The sequence below is a fragment of the Simochromis diagramma genome, unplaced genomic scaffold, assembly GCF_900408965.1.
Source record: "Simochromis diagramma unplaced genomic scaffold, fSimDia1.1 OVJJ01000320.1, whole genome shotgun sequence".
Classification (NCBI taxonomy): Eukaryota; Metazoa; Chordata; class Actinopteri; order Cichliformes; family Cichlidae; genus Simochromis; species Simochromis diagramma.
Genome location: NW_024386773.1, coordinates 6,626,858 through 6,646,578, shown reverse-complemented (window position 1 = coordinate 6,646,578; position 19,721 = coordinate 6,626,858). Strand labels below are relative to the sequence as shown.

Below are 19,721 nucleotides of genomic sequence, written 5' to 3'. Positions count from 1 at the left end.
TGCTGTCTCCTTTCCTTACAAACATGGTATTTTTAAGCATTTGTCAGCACTATAATTTTCACGTACTCCACTGGGCTAGAGTGAATATAATTAAATAATACAAAGCTGAGAGTCCATACAATTTTGCAAGTGTTATGACAATCCTTTGGGGATCTGCTGAAGGCAATTTCAACACCATAGGAAGTATTTTCTTGTTTACCCAAACAGACTAAAAATGATATATTTAAATAACACTGTGCAGCCAAGGCCAGATTGTGAACATTTAAAAAGACTCTCACGATGAGCAGCAGGGTGCATCAAATGAAACGGGGAACGTGTCCAGCAGAGTCACAGATAAATGATTCAGAAGTACAAATCTCACAAAGTGGTGGTCACAAATGTGGGGAAACAATGAAGTGAAGTAGAATTGAGTCCATGACCCTTGAGCCTTGAACCAAGCCATATCTCTTCCTGTAGGTGCCAAATACTTCTTGTCTAGATCCTGGATATGCACCACAGCCCCTGTGAAGTCAGCCCTCGCGAGTCCATATTAGTGAGGAAGACAAGGTTAGCAAAGTAGTAACCAGAGCTGACCTGCTAAGCTCTGTGGGAGATACCGTGAACCAGAACTGCGTGGTCATTCAGCTGATTAAGCTTGTGTCTCTGGAGAAGTAGACTACGGGAAAAAAGGTGAAGGAATAAAAGGAGACACTAGCTCGACTCAGTCCTGTTTATGTGGATTTTGAAGCATGCTGAAAAAGCAGCTATTTTTGATTTGAATATCCAGATCTGTCACGTGATTTTTCTGAAAAAAACCAAAAACAACACCTATAAAATGTATCTTATATAATTCTGATTTTTGAGGAAGATGTTTTTTTTCCCTCTACCTTTTGGGCAAGTACATCAGCAGTTTTATGATAGGCATAGGGGGAACAAAAACATCAGTAATTGCAAATTGAAAAAGTGATGAAATGAAGGTGGTACATTTTCTACCGCTTTCTCCCCCCGAAAATGTAACTCATTTACAATGAAAATGAAAAACACTTTTATATTAAATGAAATGAAGTGAATTCTCTTAATTGGTATTGTTTCTGTTTGTTAGTTTGTTTGTTTGTTTTTAATTAAATTCAGCAATTAATTTTATATGTCATAAACTTTTATTTACCCAGGAAAGGTTGACTTGGTACACATGCTCATTTAAGCTAACACCCTGTCCATTTATACAGCCACGTAGACTTACATCTGGGAGCTATAATTAAGCAGTAATGGTTTGCAGTTTTGCATCGGAATACCATATTAACATTACCCAGAAGAGTTTGTTTTATGTCATTCATTATTGTGTACCTCAGCTGGAGAAGTCACCCTGCTCTAAACCGCTAATGACGCGCTGTACAGAAGAACACCTTGGAGAATGACTACACGAAAAATGGAAACAATGACAAAGGCAACTAATTTTCTGGAGAGAATGGTACACATTCTGTGCCGCAACTTTGAGTGGCACAGAAAAATAAAACGTTTTTCTGAGCAAGAACTCCAACAAACACTGTATGACTCTACAAGGGGTCTGTGTCTCTGTCTATGCAGCAGCTCCAGGCAGTAAATCTTGATTACATCACAGATTAGAATGCTGGCTCTCTAGGATGGCTGCATAAATCTTGCCAGAAAATGAAAGGAGTGTAAGTTTGCATTTCTTCAAATGTTGCAGAAAACAAAAATAGAACAAAACCACTGTAATGTGGATTTTCACTGAACTCATTTATTTGCTCGCGTAACCTTTTGGAAAAAGTCAAAGATAATCTCTTTGAAGTTTATTTCTTAACCTGTTTTTAAACAGCGTCCACATTTCTTAATATGATAGGTAACCGTGATGAGATGCTAAATCTAGATGCAGTTGAAAATATAACATTAACTAATATTTCTTAGAACAAAATATTAGCAGGGAACATAAACGGATGTTCTAACAACTGAATTTTAGCATGCAATAATTTCTCTTCTGTCATTGGCCATGTGGAAATGAGATTTCACACAGACAGGGAGTGACAACAGCTATCAGCTGCTATCAGCTCATCAGCTACTTGCTAACTATATCTGACTCGTTTCAACCAAATACATTTCTCTTTGTTCTATGGGCTTTTTCATAACGCAGATTTACTATCAGCTGTGGAAATTCAACATTATTCAAATACCAACACTAAGTTTTATGTTTTGCTCTGTTTTATTTAGCTTGAAGCAATGTAGAAAAATCACTGGCTGTTTACATTTTTAGCAGTTGTATACACTGCCAAACTGTATGTCCAGAGTCCAGTTTCTTTATTTACCTGTGTGTTGAAGCTAGATATTTCCATGACTGTGACAGAGTTCCCGCAGCTCGCCCACACTGAGTCGTCTAACACCAGCAGTGTCCGAACTGGCTCTGTACCCAGGCTTACACATCTACGGGATTTAGGGTCCCAAAGATCATCTGAGGAACAAAAACAGTAACGAAATGAGAAAAAACAAACAAACAAACACCACAATGCTCAAAACTACAACCAACATGTGAGAAACCCCTTAAAATCAGAAAAGGCTATTATCACAGCTAGCCTACAGTTATATTAATAAAGTCTGAACACATGCCCCACTTCTGCTGGAGCCCTTTCACACTGAGTAAGGCAATTAAAGTCAATTCTTCCCACTTGTACCACAGCAAGTTAGCTTGGTGTTTATAACACAAAAAAATAAAAAAAATAAATATAAATAGAGCTCTTTAACACTGTTGAGCAATTACGAAAGCTTCAGCGGAGAGGGTTCACGGAAGAGATTTGCTTTGTTTTTTTCATTCTACTGAACAACTGTGAGAGAACTACAGGTTGACTGAAGATTGTGGGCTTCCATTTGAAATACCACACACTGCGTCTCACCACACACTGCGTAACGCCACACTGTGTAAAACAATGCTTACACCCTTGCCACCCATATCCCAACGAGCCTGGTGTACACTTTAGTGCATTTCCTAACATCTTTATCACCAGGTCTTTTGCCAATTAAAAAATAAAACAAAACAAAAAAACTGAAATTTTGGCTCTCGACACCTCATCCTCGTTCTTTGGTTCATCGGTGTGAAAATGAAGCAGAGTTTTAATCACGGGGCACACACTGTGGCTACCACAGAAGCACATTATAAAGTAAATTACACGAGAATTTCCTTTGCTATGCGTTAATGAAGCAAAATTAGAGAAGAGTGCATCCAACCATTTAATTAACATTTTGAATTGTTTATTTCTGCCTTTCAGTGCAGAATAGCTTTACAATGCCTTCTGACTTCCACAGGTTAATTGTTTGGCATGTTATAAAGGTCATTTTTTTCACCTTTTCAAAATTCAATCTTGTAAATGTCCCTCTGGCCACTATGGCGAAGCAATGCCACGCCGTTACTTCTCTCTCTTTAACATATGGGCCAATCTTGTTGCAGTAAACCAAACTTCCCTCCCACGTTTTGTGTAATATTACCATCGCAAGAGTACATGATATTCAACATGCACTTCACAGTGAGATAAGCAGAAGCATGCTATTTATTGTCAACAGTTTATTAAATGTATTGACAAAGGTTTCAGCTGAAGCCTTGGTATATCCTGAATGCTGTAGACTCGTTTTCAGACAGCAACATGCTAGTCAGGGGCATAAATCTCTAACAGATGTGCCGAACCCACAAACATTCCTGGGCAACCTCCAGAGCTCTTCTCCTGTCCTCTTTTTTTAAATTTATTTTTTTAATGCAAAGCATGAATAGTAATATTTAATCGGTATGCAGCAGCTTGGTGTAATTAATCATCTTTTCTGCTTGGGAGGAGAGAGGAGCACAAGAGGCAAGCAGGCAAGCCTGTTGACATACTGTGGCCAGGTAAAAGGAATCTGGTGATAGAGCTATTGTGCTCCTGCTGGCTGTGAAGACTGCAAAGCACTGCTGAGATGGTGTTAAGCCCCCTTGGCCTTTGCAATGCCTGACTAAACATGGCATGCCATCTACCACATGGTGTAGTGTTATTTTCATACTTTCAGCAGGTGTGAAAATCACTGGGAAAGGGAAGTGTAGCATACTGAGAAAAGTGATTCTATGGCAATAATTTCAAATCTAGTCTATATATATATATATATATATATATATATATATATATATATATATTGGACTAGATTTGAAATTATTGCCATAGGAGACATATATATATTACATAGATTAAATCATTTTTATTTTTAGATTATTTTATCTAAACACACACACACAAATTTGCAGACCAAATTAATAAAACAATTTACATTTGAATACAATAGATGTTTTATAAATACCTAATGAGAGAAAACAGCAAACCCATGTGTACTAATTATTTCACTGCTGGGAAAAATATTATTGTTGATTAACGATCCCCATTAGAAATCAACCATAAAATACTTTTTAGCCCATTTTGGTGTCACGTCTCATTAGGAGTTGACATCAGTGCCATGCAGGTGCCTATCTGTAGAGGCACAAAAAGACCTGAAATATGGCATGACCTCACATGAGTAAATAACCAACAAAGTAATCTAAATTTAATTTGTTGTTAAAAACAATGCTTTCTGCCTGTGTAATTGGGACTGTTTTGGAAAAACAACACACATTGATTTCATAAAGGAGAAAACCTCATTTGCCATCTCTACAGGATATACATGTTTAAAAAAAAAAGAAAGAAAGAAAAAACAGCATTTTTGGCATTTATTTAATATAAATATGCATTTCTTTTCTTTTCTTTTTTTTTTTGCCTGTCCCATTTTGCTCTTTTGCCATCAGAATTATTGTCTAAAGGCGAAGAAAGATGCCCAACGGATATGCATTTATTTTCTGATGTCTTTATCATTTTGTACCCATTACAAAGGGCAAACTACACCCAGTGTCAATGATACATCCTTAACTAGCACACACACACACACACACACACACACACACACACACACACACACACACACACACACACACAGACAGATAGCCACCCCTGACAGACACGAAACTATAGCCAATCAGTCTATGGAGCAAAGCAGCTTCAGGAGCACCTTACCACTGTTATTTCTTCCATAAACCATCATGGTCCCGTTCCGCAGTCCTGCAAACAGGAAGCGGGAGGAGTGCTTCAGGCAGAGCACAGGGCACCCCTCTGGGTTATGGAGGGTCAGTAAGCATTGTGCTGCAGTGTCCACACTGCCATAGACCAGCACTCTGTAAGAACAACAGCGGCACAAGCCAACGTGATAAATGAGCATCATTTGAAATGACAGAGTGGCTCATTTTCATGCAGTTTGATTTAAGAGTGCACGGAGCATTGAGTATGTGGGACTACTCCGTCTTTCTTGTGTTTGAAATGCCATCTGAACTTTGCTGCATCTTATTGTCTTCTTCAGGATGACAAATGCACATCACATTTGTTTCTTTCTGACTGAGAAAAAAAATGTTAAGTCACATTGGAGCTGACACGCTGTGCTAAAATGCTGAAATTGTGTTTTTTTTTATTTTTATTTATTAGTTGTTATTATTTTATTATATCTTTTTTCCCCTTGCCCCAGAATAGACACTTACACTGAAAAGGAATATGTCAGCATAAACAAACTGCTGACATATCAGTTTCTATGCAAATGACTAACACTAACGTTAATAAAAATAACTAAATTTATAAACATAGGAGTTCTCTCTGTCTAAAACAACAACAACAATTTATGCACTGTAACTGTGACAGGGGACTGAGATTAAACCTATCCCCTATCTCACACAGTGAGGATCAGAAGGTTTATTATTTGAAAATGAAACAGTGATCTTAGCTAAAGTAGCGGTATTGATGCTGTGTTGAGGTTTCATCTCTGATATCTTGCTTTGATGAAATACTGACAAGCAAATCTATACTGCTAGCAATCCCAGGGGTCCATCACAGAGAATAATACAGCAGATTATTTTAAAACAGAAGATGTCAGGTATACCCAAAGCCATTTCCTCCCTTATCTTTGAATTTGTGCTTTTTCTGTTACACTAAACATAGCTTTAAAAATTGGCCTTTTCTGACATTAAACCTCTCTTATATTTTGTGTCGCTCACCGGCCATCGTCTAATCCAACACAAATATTGGAGCCGATTGCCGAGGGTGTCTTATGAACTCCTGACTCCACTTCGTCAGTCGGGGAAGGTAGCGGGACATATTCTAGACATCGGACTGGAGAATCTACTTGCAGGCTTTTTACAGCCCGTGGGATGGGTCTGTTGAGGGAAAATATCTCTATCTGTCCTTGGGAACCTTCTGCTCCACCAGCCACCTGTAGAAAGGAAAAAACCTTGAGTGAAAAAGGTTGAGACCTCATGTTAAGCGGTACCAGTGGACTGAATCATAATGCCACGGATAATAAGCTATTTTGCTGAAAAAAGGACACCAGTAGCAGGGAGCACAACCGGAGCAGTTCTCTTAGATCACAATTGCAGTGTATGTTCACTGAAGGCAAGAGGACAGTATCATGATTAAACATTATCTACCTGACAACAATGTAGACCTAAAAAAAAAAAAATCGAACCAATTATCCTGTTAAAGCGTTCTGTTTGTAGCCCAAACTCACTCCCTTTTATATTCTTTAGGCTATTAAATACCATTATATAATGGATTCACAATGTCATCGCCAGAACATCAAACAAATCTTAAAACTTGTGCGATCTTTTCATCAGTGAAGAACAGAGGGTTCTGAAAGGCTTTGAGTTGTTTAATCATGATGGTTTTTGTAACTTTACAAGATCAAGTGACTGATCTATTGCAGGAGTCAGTTCATTACAAAGAGAAAAGAAAAATCATTTTCAATTAAATGTACTGACATCTGATATTAACAAGTCCAAGGTCACACTAAACATCTGAGACGCTGCTCTCAGTTCTAATATTCAGATATATACAAGGTTACAAACTGAGCTATTGACAGCTCAGTTTCGTGGAGGCCCGATGTGGAGAAAGTTTTCACCAATCAATGACTGTAGATGTCGCCCACTTTGCTTGATGCTCCATAAATTTGTCATGGGTGGTGAAGCATCACCACCCATGACAAATTCCTCAAGGCGATTGACACCCTGAGCTGTAGCTAAAAGTCTGCCTCAATAGAAGCTTGATATCCTGTGTACCACATTTTTACTGCGCATTTATTGGTCTGTGAGTAAGCCTGTCAAAACCAATGCTGAGAAAACTAAAAGGGCAGGAACCCTCCAACCTATCGCTGATGCAATTCCAATTAAGATGACATCGCTTTCATTCCTAAACAATTAAAGTGTCACTTTGAGTTTTCAATATGATTTCATTACTCCTGTGAGAAGCCAAGGTAGATGTACATACAAAACACAATGCTGTTCTTGGAAAAGAACACACACAGCAGCTTGCTGCGAGACAGCGAGGATTTATTCCCTGTATGAATCACATCGTGCGACTGTGACAGGAGCTAAATATAGTCTTTAGCTCTTCTCCTCCACGCTCACCCTTATTTGCATGCAATCATTTGTTTGATTTGTATCAGTGTGCAGAATCTGGACAGGAGCAATCCTTCGAGCTCTTGAGAAGGAGCCAGAACAAATAATGCTCTGTTGCACAGGGTGAAGCGACGATAGGGAGAACTTATCTTGCAGGAAGGAGCCCAAAAATGACTTCAAAGGGCTGTGGAAACAGAGCCAGAGGCCTAGACCCCTTCATCCTGCCTCTTACACAATTTAACATTCACACGTCCACTTGTACCTCCCAAAACCCAAACAGCCTTAGTTTAACCTATCCAGGGAATCTGTGGTGTCCACACAAAGACTTATTTAAAGGGACAGATACATTTGGAGTTGTGCCCTGGAAAGAATCTTTGCCTTGGAGAAAGAAAAACAAACTTTCTCTGCCAGCATTAATGAGATTATTCTGCAAACCGTGAGGAGGTGTGGGAGAGTGGTTATGATGGCACCCTCTCCTAAATTCTTTTCACCACACAGAATGCAAACAATGGGTCATTAATTTCCTCTGAAGCGGTTATATTTTTAAGTTTCTCATGAGCTATGAAAGGTAGCTTGTTGAATAGGTGCGTAAAGAAAATGCACAAAACCAGAATTCATTAGGCCTTTATCTAAAATGAGAAGTAGGAAGTTGGGGAAAGTGGGACAAGGAAGGTGAAGGCAAACAGGGAAACACTGGGGTATCAGTATGATTAGACACAATGTCATTACTCTGATCAAAGCACGCAGAAATCCCCATAGCCCATCTCACTTTAACATGATTAGTGTCATCCCTTATTTGACAAGCCTGCCAGGGAGGTAGAACCAACTGGAGGCGGAACACTCAGCCACTAATTATTCGTCCTGGTTCCTCAGGCCTTCACTATCTTTTTCTTTATTGGAAACCATCTTTTTGTTACACTTGGTACCGTACTGTATGGAACAATCACCGTGATAGAAAAAAGAGGACCAGTGTATTTACTACTCAGGAGCTGCTTGTTCTGTCTGCAAGGTTGGTTTGCGTACTGTGCACCACTGCGTAAGCAGAATGCAACGGAAATTCACTCCTGAGACTTTAATTCATAACAAAAGCAAAATTACCTCCTGAATGGATTTTTGTTATAGAAAACATTCAACACAAAGGACTCTCAGTCCTTTAGTTTCCACAGGGAGATATTTTGAACTTATGGAAGAGCAATAAGTGTAAAAACAATTTAGAGTAGTTTTGTTTCCAAACAAAATTATAAATACGTCAAGAGATACATTTCCGTTTTTTACCGAGCAATGTTCCATCTGAGTAAACGCCAGCATTTTCTCTTTTGAAGCATACTTATATGATGCTCAAGAGAACTGAATGGGAAACTTGCACAATTTTAACTTTCATTGTTGGTGTGATTTGGACTTTCATTTGCAGTGGCCATTGTACATCATTTATTTATTTTCTTTCAGCAAATTGCATCAGTACATTAGTCATGATTTTCAACTTGGACATTTCACTCATTAAGATCTGATATGTCATTCAAGTGTCCTGGTTTAAAATAGGCAGCATTAACACAGCACGCCCCAGATAGTTGATTCTGTTCAACAGGACGTAGAGTTTTCAGTGGGAGAAACGTTTCGTCACTCATCCAAGTGACTTCTGCAGTCACCTGGATGAGTGAGCATGCATCAAGACATTACCATGGCCTGCTTTTCAACTGTGGGAGAACCCAGAAGAAGAACCCAAAACAAGCACAGGAGAATAAGAACAAACCACATAGAAAACTTTTACTGTAAGGCAAAAGAAACTTACATTTTTAGCTTGAGCGTCACCAGAATTGGAATTTAGTCCCTAAATATTTGACTTAGAAATGAAACCTCTGATGCGATGACCTGAAAATGTTTCTAAATAACCGAGAATACGAAACGGCCCGCAAACCTTTGATGGTCTCATACAAAATGCAGTTAGTTAACTGAAAAAGATTTCAATTCAGACACGGTAAAACTGGAACTTTGAAAGAAAACATTTAGACAATGTGGGTCAGCAGTTAGAGACCTGGGGAAGTTCCTGAAGTTTTAGAAGAGCTGCAAATTTAACAAACTACGCCTACAGACGTCTAAGAAGGTCTGCAGATGTCCTTCTCACTCTGATTTGACAGAACAGATGGTTTCTATTTAATCAATACAACTGTTTCTTCTAGTCTAAAGCATTTCCATCTACATGTACAAAACCGCGTCTCACTGCATCGTTACAAGCATCAAACCAATCTTCTCTGAATGCCTAATTCAAATTCATGATTTAAAAAAAAGTACTCACAAAAACTGTGTGAACCAACTTCAGCTTTTTTAATACACTAATCCCCCACGAAATGTTTATTTTACCTTATTTTAGGCCACTCTGCTCTAAAAAAAAGTAGAAAGTTAGATCAGCCTGTTCTCCTTTAAACACTGATATCACAAAACCCTAAATGGTAATGGCACCATATCTCCTCCTCATCTGAGTGAGCATCCAGTCTTCTTTAGAATACCAACACAAAAGCAATTAAGCCTGAGACACTGAGCCATAGTCTGTCTCTTGGAGGGCCTGTACTTGATTTAACCACCCTTCTCCAAAAAGAAGGGGAAGAAAAAATTAAAACTGGAAGATTAATAGCAATAATAGATTGTCTGCATCATTTTAAATTCTCCCCCGTCTTTGTAGATTCAGCTAAATTTCCACAAGTCCCGAGACACGATGCGATAGTCAGGCTCTGCAATTTTCCTCGCTCGCCATGAAACATTCTGCAGCAGTTACTCCACGGTAGCCTTTTTACAGAATGAATTCACAGTTTTCAGGCGATATTTTGCAAAATGAAAAATGTTGCATATCCTGTTCTTAGCCTTGAGATAGATTTTTTTTTTATTCGCTCTTTAATGAATGAGAGGAAAATTTAGGAAGGAAATTTAAATTGTCATGGTAATTGTGTGAAAAGCTTAAATAATCAGTACCAATAAAACAGGCATTCTTCTCCCTTGAGTTTAGTCAATGGACATTAAACAGCATCTGTGTGCTTATATACACTCCTGTACAGACAGGTGACAAATTAAAGGAAAGCCAATATTCAAGCGTCAAGGTCACTGTGTGCTGCCAGAACTTTACTGAATGAAACACCTTTCCTGTAAAATCTACTCGCTGTTTTGATGATGATAGCAGTTGAGAGCACTATCTCCAATAGATGGCCAGTTTGGTGGAGATGTGGTTTTTAAGGTTATAGCCTAAAGCACTCCAGATGAGATCGCCCCTCTCAGGAACTAAATGTTTCATCACCACCATCAGATCTCTTCATTTTCAGAGTGAAGAGTTTGTTTTTTTACTTTAAATGCCTGTAATGTAATGTCTGCATGCGTGTATAAGGAAGATGTTACTTACCCAGAGGTATCCTTGAGGTAAGGATGTACTTGCTGCAGAGAAGCCCAGCAGCGCACAATGAACAGGATTGTGGAGAGCAGCTTCAAGCTTTAAAAGACAAAAATGAATATTGCTTATATAATGTATTTATCACGGCTCCATACATTAACATTTTTTTTCCTTTTACACTGACAGAACCTTGTTATATACTTTCCCACAAACATTACATATTACATTCATATTACATCATCACCCAATGCAAGTTTTACGCCACAGCTGCCTTAAATCATTTTTTATGTTTCTGGTTAATCCACCAGTATGTGCTAGCTTTTTAATCAAAATTATATTTTTAATGCTAAAACATAATTATTGTTATCCATGAATTTTAAAATTCATTAAAAAAAAAAATCAGTAAAGCAAATCATTACTGTTTGATTAAAATGCCAAATTACAGTTATTTACTAGCTTTCCCATAAAAAAATAAAAAGTAAAAATTGTTTTAGTGGTTGAATATCATGCTTGATTAATTTCTGGCTTTCTGGCATCAAAAGTGGTTTTGGAATGGTTAAAGCAGACTAATATTATGCTTCTGGAAAGTTCTGCCCAAAGCCCAGACCTCAACCCTATTAAAAAAAAAATGTAGCTTAAAAGCTGGGGCTGTCCCAACGAAGCAAATAAATAAATTCTACCAACACCGCCAAAAAGAGTCGTCAAATGTCTAGCCAGGATTATGGAAGAAGCTTGTTGATGGCTACCAAAAATCATTTGGATGAGCTGGTTTTATGAGACATTTAACCAAATATTGGTAGGGGTATATGTATACTTTTGACACCGTGCGTATTAGAGAAAAGCCAAGACAATTTCAAACTTGTTCATCCAATTCTTGCTTTTTTTATTTGCTAAAAGTTTTTGCTGTACAACTATATAACCTTTAAAAAAAAGAGCATTTGAAAGACATCCTGAAAAAGCCAAAATTACCATGATATCCATGCCCATGATGAGTATATGTAAACTTTTGACCACAACTGTATATATTCTTTTTACTCGTTTGCTGTTGAAATACTCATGAGTTGAATTCTAAGAACACTGACACAGAAAAACACAGCTTTTTCCATGCAATGTCCTATTATTATATAACCAGCAGGTGTTAAATGTTACTTTGCATTCTGCTACCATTGGCAAGATCAAAAGAACAACACCAAAACAATGTTTGATGTTCCAGCTATTGTTGGAGGCAACCATTGGGGTTCTAGTTTAGTTTGAGCTTTCTTTATAAAAAATGATTGGATTTGTTACTTTTCAGTTTAGTTTTTTTCCTTTAGTGCCCTCAGCTCCCTTCTTATTCGCTCTATGAATTCTTTTGCTCAGTGCACTTTATACATTTTGTTTGGCAAACTTTGAAACCCAAAAATAACAATTTAAACATAGAGGGCAAAGGCAGAAAAGTGAATCTCCTTATTATTTCCACGTGCAATAATTTTGCAAAGATTATTCCCTTAAAAAGCATCTGGGATTTAGTATAGCTGCTAACTTTACAATATTAACTTGTCAAACTTGAATGCACATTGATGTGAAAGACAAAGTACCTGTCAAAGTATTTATTATCAATACAAAAGAGCTAATAAGTTTTAAAAAAGTAAAATAAATCTAAAGTTATTTGACAGGTTGTAAATGAGACATTGACATTTGCAGTGTGGAGTCTATACCCGATCAAACCCCCAGCTTCTCTAACCTGCAGTCTGTCATATAGGAAATGATTACCATTTTACTGTATGACCGCTAAGGGTGGACTGTGTGACAGAGAGAACAGCTAATTGTGTGTTGTCGGGATGATGGGAGGTGACAGTGGGTAAGGTGCTGCTTTTGAGAATGGTGGGAAGGGTGAGTGAAAGTGAACAGTGTCAACAATAAGAGCTGCGCGTCTTTAACTGTCGTCCTCTATGGCAGCAAGCATCAATCACAGGTAATTTATAGCCACCCTTGTCCAAGACCCTCCCTCTTTTCTCTCTTGTTGGGTGTGTTTGTAAACACTAAACAAAAAAATGGTAGTGGATAGCTCACGGCTCCCCTCATCTGCACTGCGAGGCTATTTCTCCACTCCCTCTGTGTCTCTCTCCATTTATTCAAATTCACCCCACAGATGCATGGCTGGTCCTCTCTATCAATCTTTCAGTCCCAATTTCCCATTTCTCTTGCATCGTTCATGCTCTTTTTATCCCTGCTTTTTTCTTCTTTATCCCTGCCTCCCCACCCCTTTTCCCCTTCTGCAAGCCCTCCGTCAAGAGCTGTGAAATGTTTTTTGATAGGTAATTAAGTGGCAGCCATAATAGGTATCCATATGGAAGCCCTGTGGTTAAGAGAAAGAGAGTGACGGTGGACCAGAGGGACAGGAACACTATAGCTTACGGTGCTGGCAGCACAATGGTGGTTGGAGTTTATCAGTCACCTGAGACCGGTAAGCATTGCAGGCCAATCTTCCCAGACCTAGATTACTTTCTGAGTTAGCAAAGTCAGTCTGGCAGTACAAATGGGAGCAGTATTCAAAAACAGGAATGTGTATTCGGATCATTCGGATAAAGAACTCATTTGTAAATGAAGAGGCTCCTTCCTTAATGAGTTATCCACCATTCGAAAAATTTGACGCCTACTCTTGTAAAAATGATTGCGGGTATAAAGAGGAAATCTCATTTTAGAATATTGTATAAGTAATTAGCTATTTGCTAATGACCCCTTATTATGCTTAAAATCTTAAACAGCACTTCTTTCCTTATAGGGCAATTATTTAATTCCACACAATCATGTGATAATTAGTGTGAGTCATATTTTCTATATTATCAATTTGAAATGAAGCTCTTCAACTGCTACATGAACAATTTGAGTGGAAATAGCTCACAAGGCCTGATATACACAAGGATACCAAGCCAAGGATAGATCTGGCTCCCATTAAAGTGCAGACAGTGACTATGATCGATACAGTAAACCACTGGTCCACTTATTGAAGTTCTTTAAGCAGCCAGTGGAAAGAGCACGGGTGAGCATAACAACAGAGCCTGTAAGACCACTTCTACCTGTGAATGTGCAAATTATATTGACAGGCACCTAGGAAATGTGAGCCTTCAGCAATGGCCATATCACTGGCAATCCCAATGCTAATACCGTATCAGTGAGGCCCCATTTAAAAATCAATAAGATCCAAGCCTTCTCAAAGTCTATTGTCAGTCTCGTTTATCGCACATTCTGCGTGTGTGTGCCTGCAGAGCTGTAGGTGTGAAGTTGAAAAGCTAACGCTATTCCCCTGCGCGGGAGGCAGGATGAGAGAGGAAGGTGAGCCTGTAAGCCAGCTGAGGGAGGGTTGATGGAAGACTTCAGGGAACACGGGGGAAGAAAAGGGAGGAAATGGGCAGGTGAGCTAATTAAAGCAAGATTTGTTGATGTGATGAGAGCGCGGCCTCCCAGCTGCTGGTTACCAATGAACAGAATAGGATAGAATAGCCCTTTATTGTCACCGTACATGTACAATGAAATTGTGGGTGCTCTGAGCCAGCTGTGCCAAAATAAAATATAAAAAGTAGACAGCGGGAATAAACAGCAAACAGGAGAAATATATACAATCAAGAGGGACATATACAAAAATAAAAGAAAGGCACGCGTTAGAGAACAAGTTGCAAAGTGCCCCACCCATTACCCCAAGACGGCGCCAGCCCAGATGCTGGCTCCAGGTGGCAATGGTAAGCACGGGAGCTTTGTTGTTCTTCTGAAAATAAATGTGAAACGTGTGTAATTAAATTACAATCCTACAGGGAAGAATGGATGGGACCATTTATTGTTATTGTCTTTTATTTACTGTGAAGATTTTGCCTAGTTGGTGTACACGCTGGTACAGCTCTTGGCTCTGTGCAACAACAACTGCAAATGCATGCAGTGGTACAGATTGGTAGTGGTCTAATATGACAGGGAGGCACTTTAATGATTCATGCTTCTGGCTGTCAGACTGTCAGAACAGTGTTCCCTTGCAAAAGATGACTTCTCCAAATCCAATTAATGTTGTTATACTTCCCAAGGCTACTCAGGTGCACTGTTTTTCCTTACAGCAATGTTCCTCTGTAAGCACAGTGAAACCTGCTTTCAGATATGCGGGAGATTTACTACACGTGGGATTTTTGACAATTGCTTCCCGAAAAAAGTCCATGCATCATATTCACTAGGGTCCTATAATGTTATCAACAAGAAGATGAGACACGCTGCAGCCAGCGTTGCATTGTTTGGCCTCCGCTACACTTATATATGCTTTATTGGAAAGAGAGCTTTATAGTCAATTATGATATATTGCCTTACTAGAAACTCCTGACCACACATTTCTGGACCTTTTTACGAGACAAAAAAAGTATTTGGAAACGCTATACACTGCGCCATGGCCTTCTGAAAATCAAATAACAAATATTATCTCTTTAAATGGCATGCACAGAGAGGGCTGGGTGCTGTATATTACACCCAGAGAAAGCAAATATGGCTGTACTATTTTTTTCGGATTCCATAGTCACAGTGACTTCCCCCAATTCCACATACCAACAATCTTTTACACGCACTAACAAGCACTAATAGAAAACTTCCACTGTTTATTAACTGGTAATTGACTGGTGTTTGCGCTCCCTCCCCACTGCAACCCCACTGCCTAAGGCTACAGGCAGGATGGCCGCAGAGTGAATCGCCAGTCAGCCTGAAATTGCTTACATCCAAAGCCTTGCTACAGGTAATGCACACTAAACAAACCACAAATATAAGAGATTTTTCAAAGTTTCTGCTCATATTATCAAGAAGGCAACCCTGACGCACGGGTATTTCTAAATAACACGATACTGACTTGGTTAACCACATTTTTTTTCGTCTTAATCTGACCTTTTATGTCGGTGTAGCACTGACAAGCGTGTCTTCTATTGAGCGTGCTCTCTACATCTAAACGTGCTCTAAACTTGTTCAGAGCCTTGTCCCCGGTTGAGTAAGTGATTTTTAACCTTGCACAAAAATTCCCTTGAAACTTCTAATATATTGGATCTGTTCTGTGCTTGAACTAAAGTACAAAAAACAAATACGAAAATTACATTTTAAAAAAGAAAGTAAATCAGTGAGTATAGGTAAAAATAATTTACAGTGAGGTATACACAACGCAGTCTGAACACACACACAAACAAAAGAAGAAAAAAATGCTACAAAGAAATGAAAGACAGATGGTGGGAGCTGAAAGAAACAAAAGACAAGGTGACATTTAGCAAATGTTCAGTGAGAATTTTTGACCAGAGTATTGGAGGAGGGGGAGGACAACCAGAGACAAGATTTCAACTACACAAAGTGAAAGCATGTAACAACTATGCCTCAAGGAGACACCTACGCTTTGTGTTTTTCTTTTTCAACGATTCAATTCTGCTGGTCAGCAGGTGGCACAACGGTCAAAATCCCATCAGTCCTTGGTCTGCTTTGCAGTTCTTTTTGACACAGACACGCATAAAAAAACGAAACGATAATACAATCCAAAGGTTTAATTATCCCTTTATCTTTTTATCAATTTACAGAAGAATCCTTGTCTATTAATCTAATTCTAAATGATGTACTTTTTGGTTGTTGTCTAAGAAACTGAATTTTGAAAAAGAAACAAAAAAAGATCATAAATACATTTGGAATGAAGGAACTCTGACCTCTGTCAACCTGTAGTTTTAATACCTCCAAGATCACACTGGCACACTTGAGGACAGTTTGGGTAATGTATTTGAACTACTTAATACTAACAGAGTGATGAGACAGTCCAGTCTGTTAGTTTTATTATTGTTTTTTAAGTAAGCAGAGGCTCCTTTTACACTACTGACTGTTGGGCTCATATTCAACAGGGCCATTCCCTATTTTACTAATAGGGAAATCTATAAGTAAAAAAAAGTATATCATGAATATTTAATAACAATTGATGTTTTTTTTAATGGTGACAGCAAAATTGAACAAAGACCTGCAGAGTTGCATGGAGTAATCTCTGAGGTTAGAGAGAGGTTAACTAACATATTTATGTGCTTGCTTCTTCCTGCCATAAGAAAACTCGGGCTGAAACCCAAACATGGACATTACATCTTAGAATCTCTTCTCTATTCATTGGTAACTATTATATGCAAATCACAATTTGCTGTAACTAGTAAATTTGAACTAATATTAACTTTTTTTAAACTTTTTTTTTTTCTATTTAAAAGGGAAAAGTAAATGGACGCTGAAACAGAGGTCATTCAGGTTCAGGTTACCTTATTTGTACCTGCAGGCAGATTTTGTAAAGGTCAAAGAGTTGGTAAGACAAAACATTTCCATTGCACATACATGTAGCGTATACCATATGCGCACAAAATTTCACAAACATAGTGCTTGTGGACAGTCACACTCTCAAGACATGACCATATGGCCACAGCAAAGTGTTGTTTGCTAATTATCACTCTTGCAATTTATCATAATCTGTCATGAACCTAATACAAAAGGACAACAGGATCAAAGCAGAAACTTGCTGTTAATGTTATGATTTCATGAGCTAGATGTCACCCTGTGATTTAAATTCCACTAGCATCAACAAGCAGAGATCAAAGGGCCAACCACCTGCTGTGCTTGCAGGCCTGCGTTACACTCAGAATATTCAAAGTCATTGGAAGACAATAAGATTAAACCATCTGCACAAGAAGGCTGAGTAGACAACCTGATTTTTAATTCTTGATAGGTCCGTATCGGGCCTTTTAGAGGTGGTTAGGACTTGCTGCAAAACCATATGGCTATCAGCTTATTATTAAAACTGGCTCAGGACATTTCCTCCAATTTAATAACCACTGTCTGTACAGTAACGATTCCCTGTCTCCCCTGGCTATGCCACAGATCATATCAGCAATAAGTGGAATGAAGCTGGAGAGTGGTTTTGCATATCTCTGCTCAAAGCCACAGCCTGACATTGGTAGGACATTACAAACTCATATTCATGACTCGACTGAGATTTTATTCCTCGTGTCCTTCACCGCTCCTGGCTGAACGGTTGCAACACGCTCAACAAATGTGATGCAAATTCGCTGTGTCGCTATGCCCCCTCTTCACAGATACACACACACACACGGATCCACACACCCACACCGCTGACTCCTGCGGCCATGGCAGTTCCAACTCTGGATGAAAGCGGTTGTACTGCCCCTGCATTAATGGGTTCAAAAGAGGACTACGGGCTACTGTGTATTCAATCACTTCCTCCATCTTCCCTTCCCTTTTGCCAGAGACAGGAGATATCCGTACTGGGTCCAAACAAGCTTGGGATCTTTACTCACCTCAAACACAGAAACTGACACAACTGTGTGTCAACATGGGGTCCCAGATGAAACCCTGGGCATAAGACTGGACAGGGCTTTCAATAATCCTTAATATCAGATGGCAGGAAATGCAGAACAAAGGGAACCTTGGTGCCAGCTCAGTCCTAGCCATTTGGTGACTGTAACACTTTTGCCAAGGAAGCTGTGCACATCAAGGAGTACCTCCCAAATTTGAATGTGGCCCTTACAATCCTTGGACACTAAATCTATGGTGGCCTCTTTGGCATAACATAAAACAAACATAAATCTTTGGTTCTTAAACAGGACTTCAAGCGCCATAGGTTAGGCCAGTTGTCTCAATTTCTCTTCTTCTTCTGTTACTTTTGATGAACATATAATTTTCTAACCATGATGTGATGATCTTAGATTGGTTAACCTTCTTTCATGACTGAACTGAACGGCAAATTCATGAGTTTCCACAGTAATTAAATGAATTGAACAAACATTCTGAAAAACCTGAAAGCTAAAAGTAATCCTGGTGTTTGCACCTTCATAAAGAGAGATCAGAATGCAAAGACAGCCTATCCTTAAAAAGCTTACCAGTGGCCAACAACAATAAATTAAGCAGAATTCAGAGCAGTAGCTCTGCATGTCTTAAAAATATGAAGCAGGAACACTAATTAGACAAACTGGAAAAGCAATATAAGGAGAGAAGCTATCACTGCAATAGACAGGACTTGTTTAGCACAATAGGAACTCAAAGACAAGACGGCCTTCATCCCTTTCCCTTTGACTCGATACAGCTTTTTCCTATCATCCTTTCCATATTGATGTATAATCACAGAGGAAAATATGACCAAATTAGCACATTTAGCAGATCTGCAGGATTTCCCTTCTGGGTACATAATTTGTTCCTGCATGCTATCTTGACAAGTACAGAGCGAGCAGAAACCCAGGGCCCGAGAAGGAGAACTCCACTCTGAGGCATTGCTAGAGTGTCTATGATTCACTGTAATTAGTATGTTAGCTGTCACAGCAACGGATCAGGCCCTTTGCAAATGACCTCACTGTCAAGCAGGGGTGTGGCTGCTCTATTCACATTTATACAGACACTGCACTGCCCTCTTTTGGAAAGGAGATTGCTAGGAGGAAAGCAGAGGAAAGTGAACATTGCAAAGCCTTTAACTAGTTTACAAAGACTATGCACAGCATGTGTAAATAATAAGAAAACTGAAAATGCATTCAGTGAAAGACTCTTGCTCCGCAGCACTAACTGTGACAGCAAGACCACCGCAATCCATTCACTACACTATAAATTAAAAAATTCAAATCCTTTTCACTGTTCATAGTTCCAGCTGTTTAGCAAATTAATTAAAAGCTTAGATACGCAGGCGGTAATGATGACATAATTGTTTTAACATGCAGGTAGTAAAAAAGCCTTTCACTATTTTTGCACTATTTATTTCGAAACACCGCTGTTTATTTCAGCAACTTTAATGCCTGCTCTGGCAGTCCAAGCTGTATCGCCCTGCTGGCCAATAAGGCAGGGAGAAAAGGTGGTTACTGTTAGTGAGCTTGGCAGCCA

The 19,721-nt window shown here is 38.9% G+C and overlaps 1 protein-coding gene across 5 annotated transcripts in view; it reads right to left on the bottom strand.

Moving 5' to 3' along the window:
• The window catches only part of arhgef10la (Rho guanine nucleotide exchange factor (GEF) 10-like a), a 114,759-nt gene that overhangs the window by 13,455 nt on the left and 81,583 nt on the right, over positions 1–19,721 (bottom strand). For all 5 annotated transcript variants that reach the window (XM_040005464.1, XM_040005480.1, XM_040005473.1 and 2 more), the window contains 4 exons: positions 10,851–10,937; positions 6,071–6,285; positions 5,046–5,203; positions 2,298–2,440 (listed from right to left, as the gene is read on the bottom strand). In XM_040005464.1, the coding sequence (XP_039861398.1) occupies positions 2,298–2,440; positions 5,046–5,203; positions 6,071–6,285; positions 10,851–10,937 (603 nt within the window). The remainder of the gene's footprint in view (positions 1–2,297; positions 2,441–5,045; positions 5,204–6,070; positions 6,286–10,850; positions 10,938–19,721) is intronic.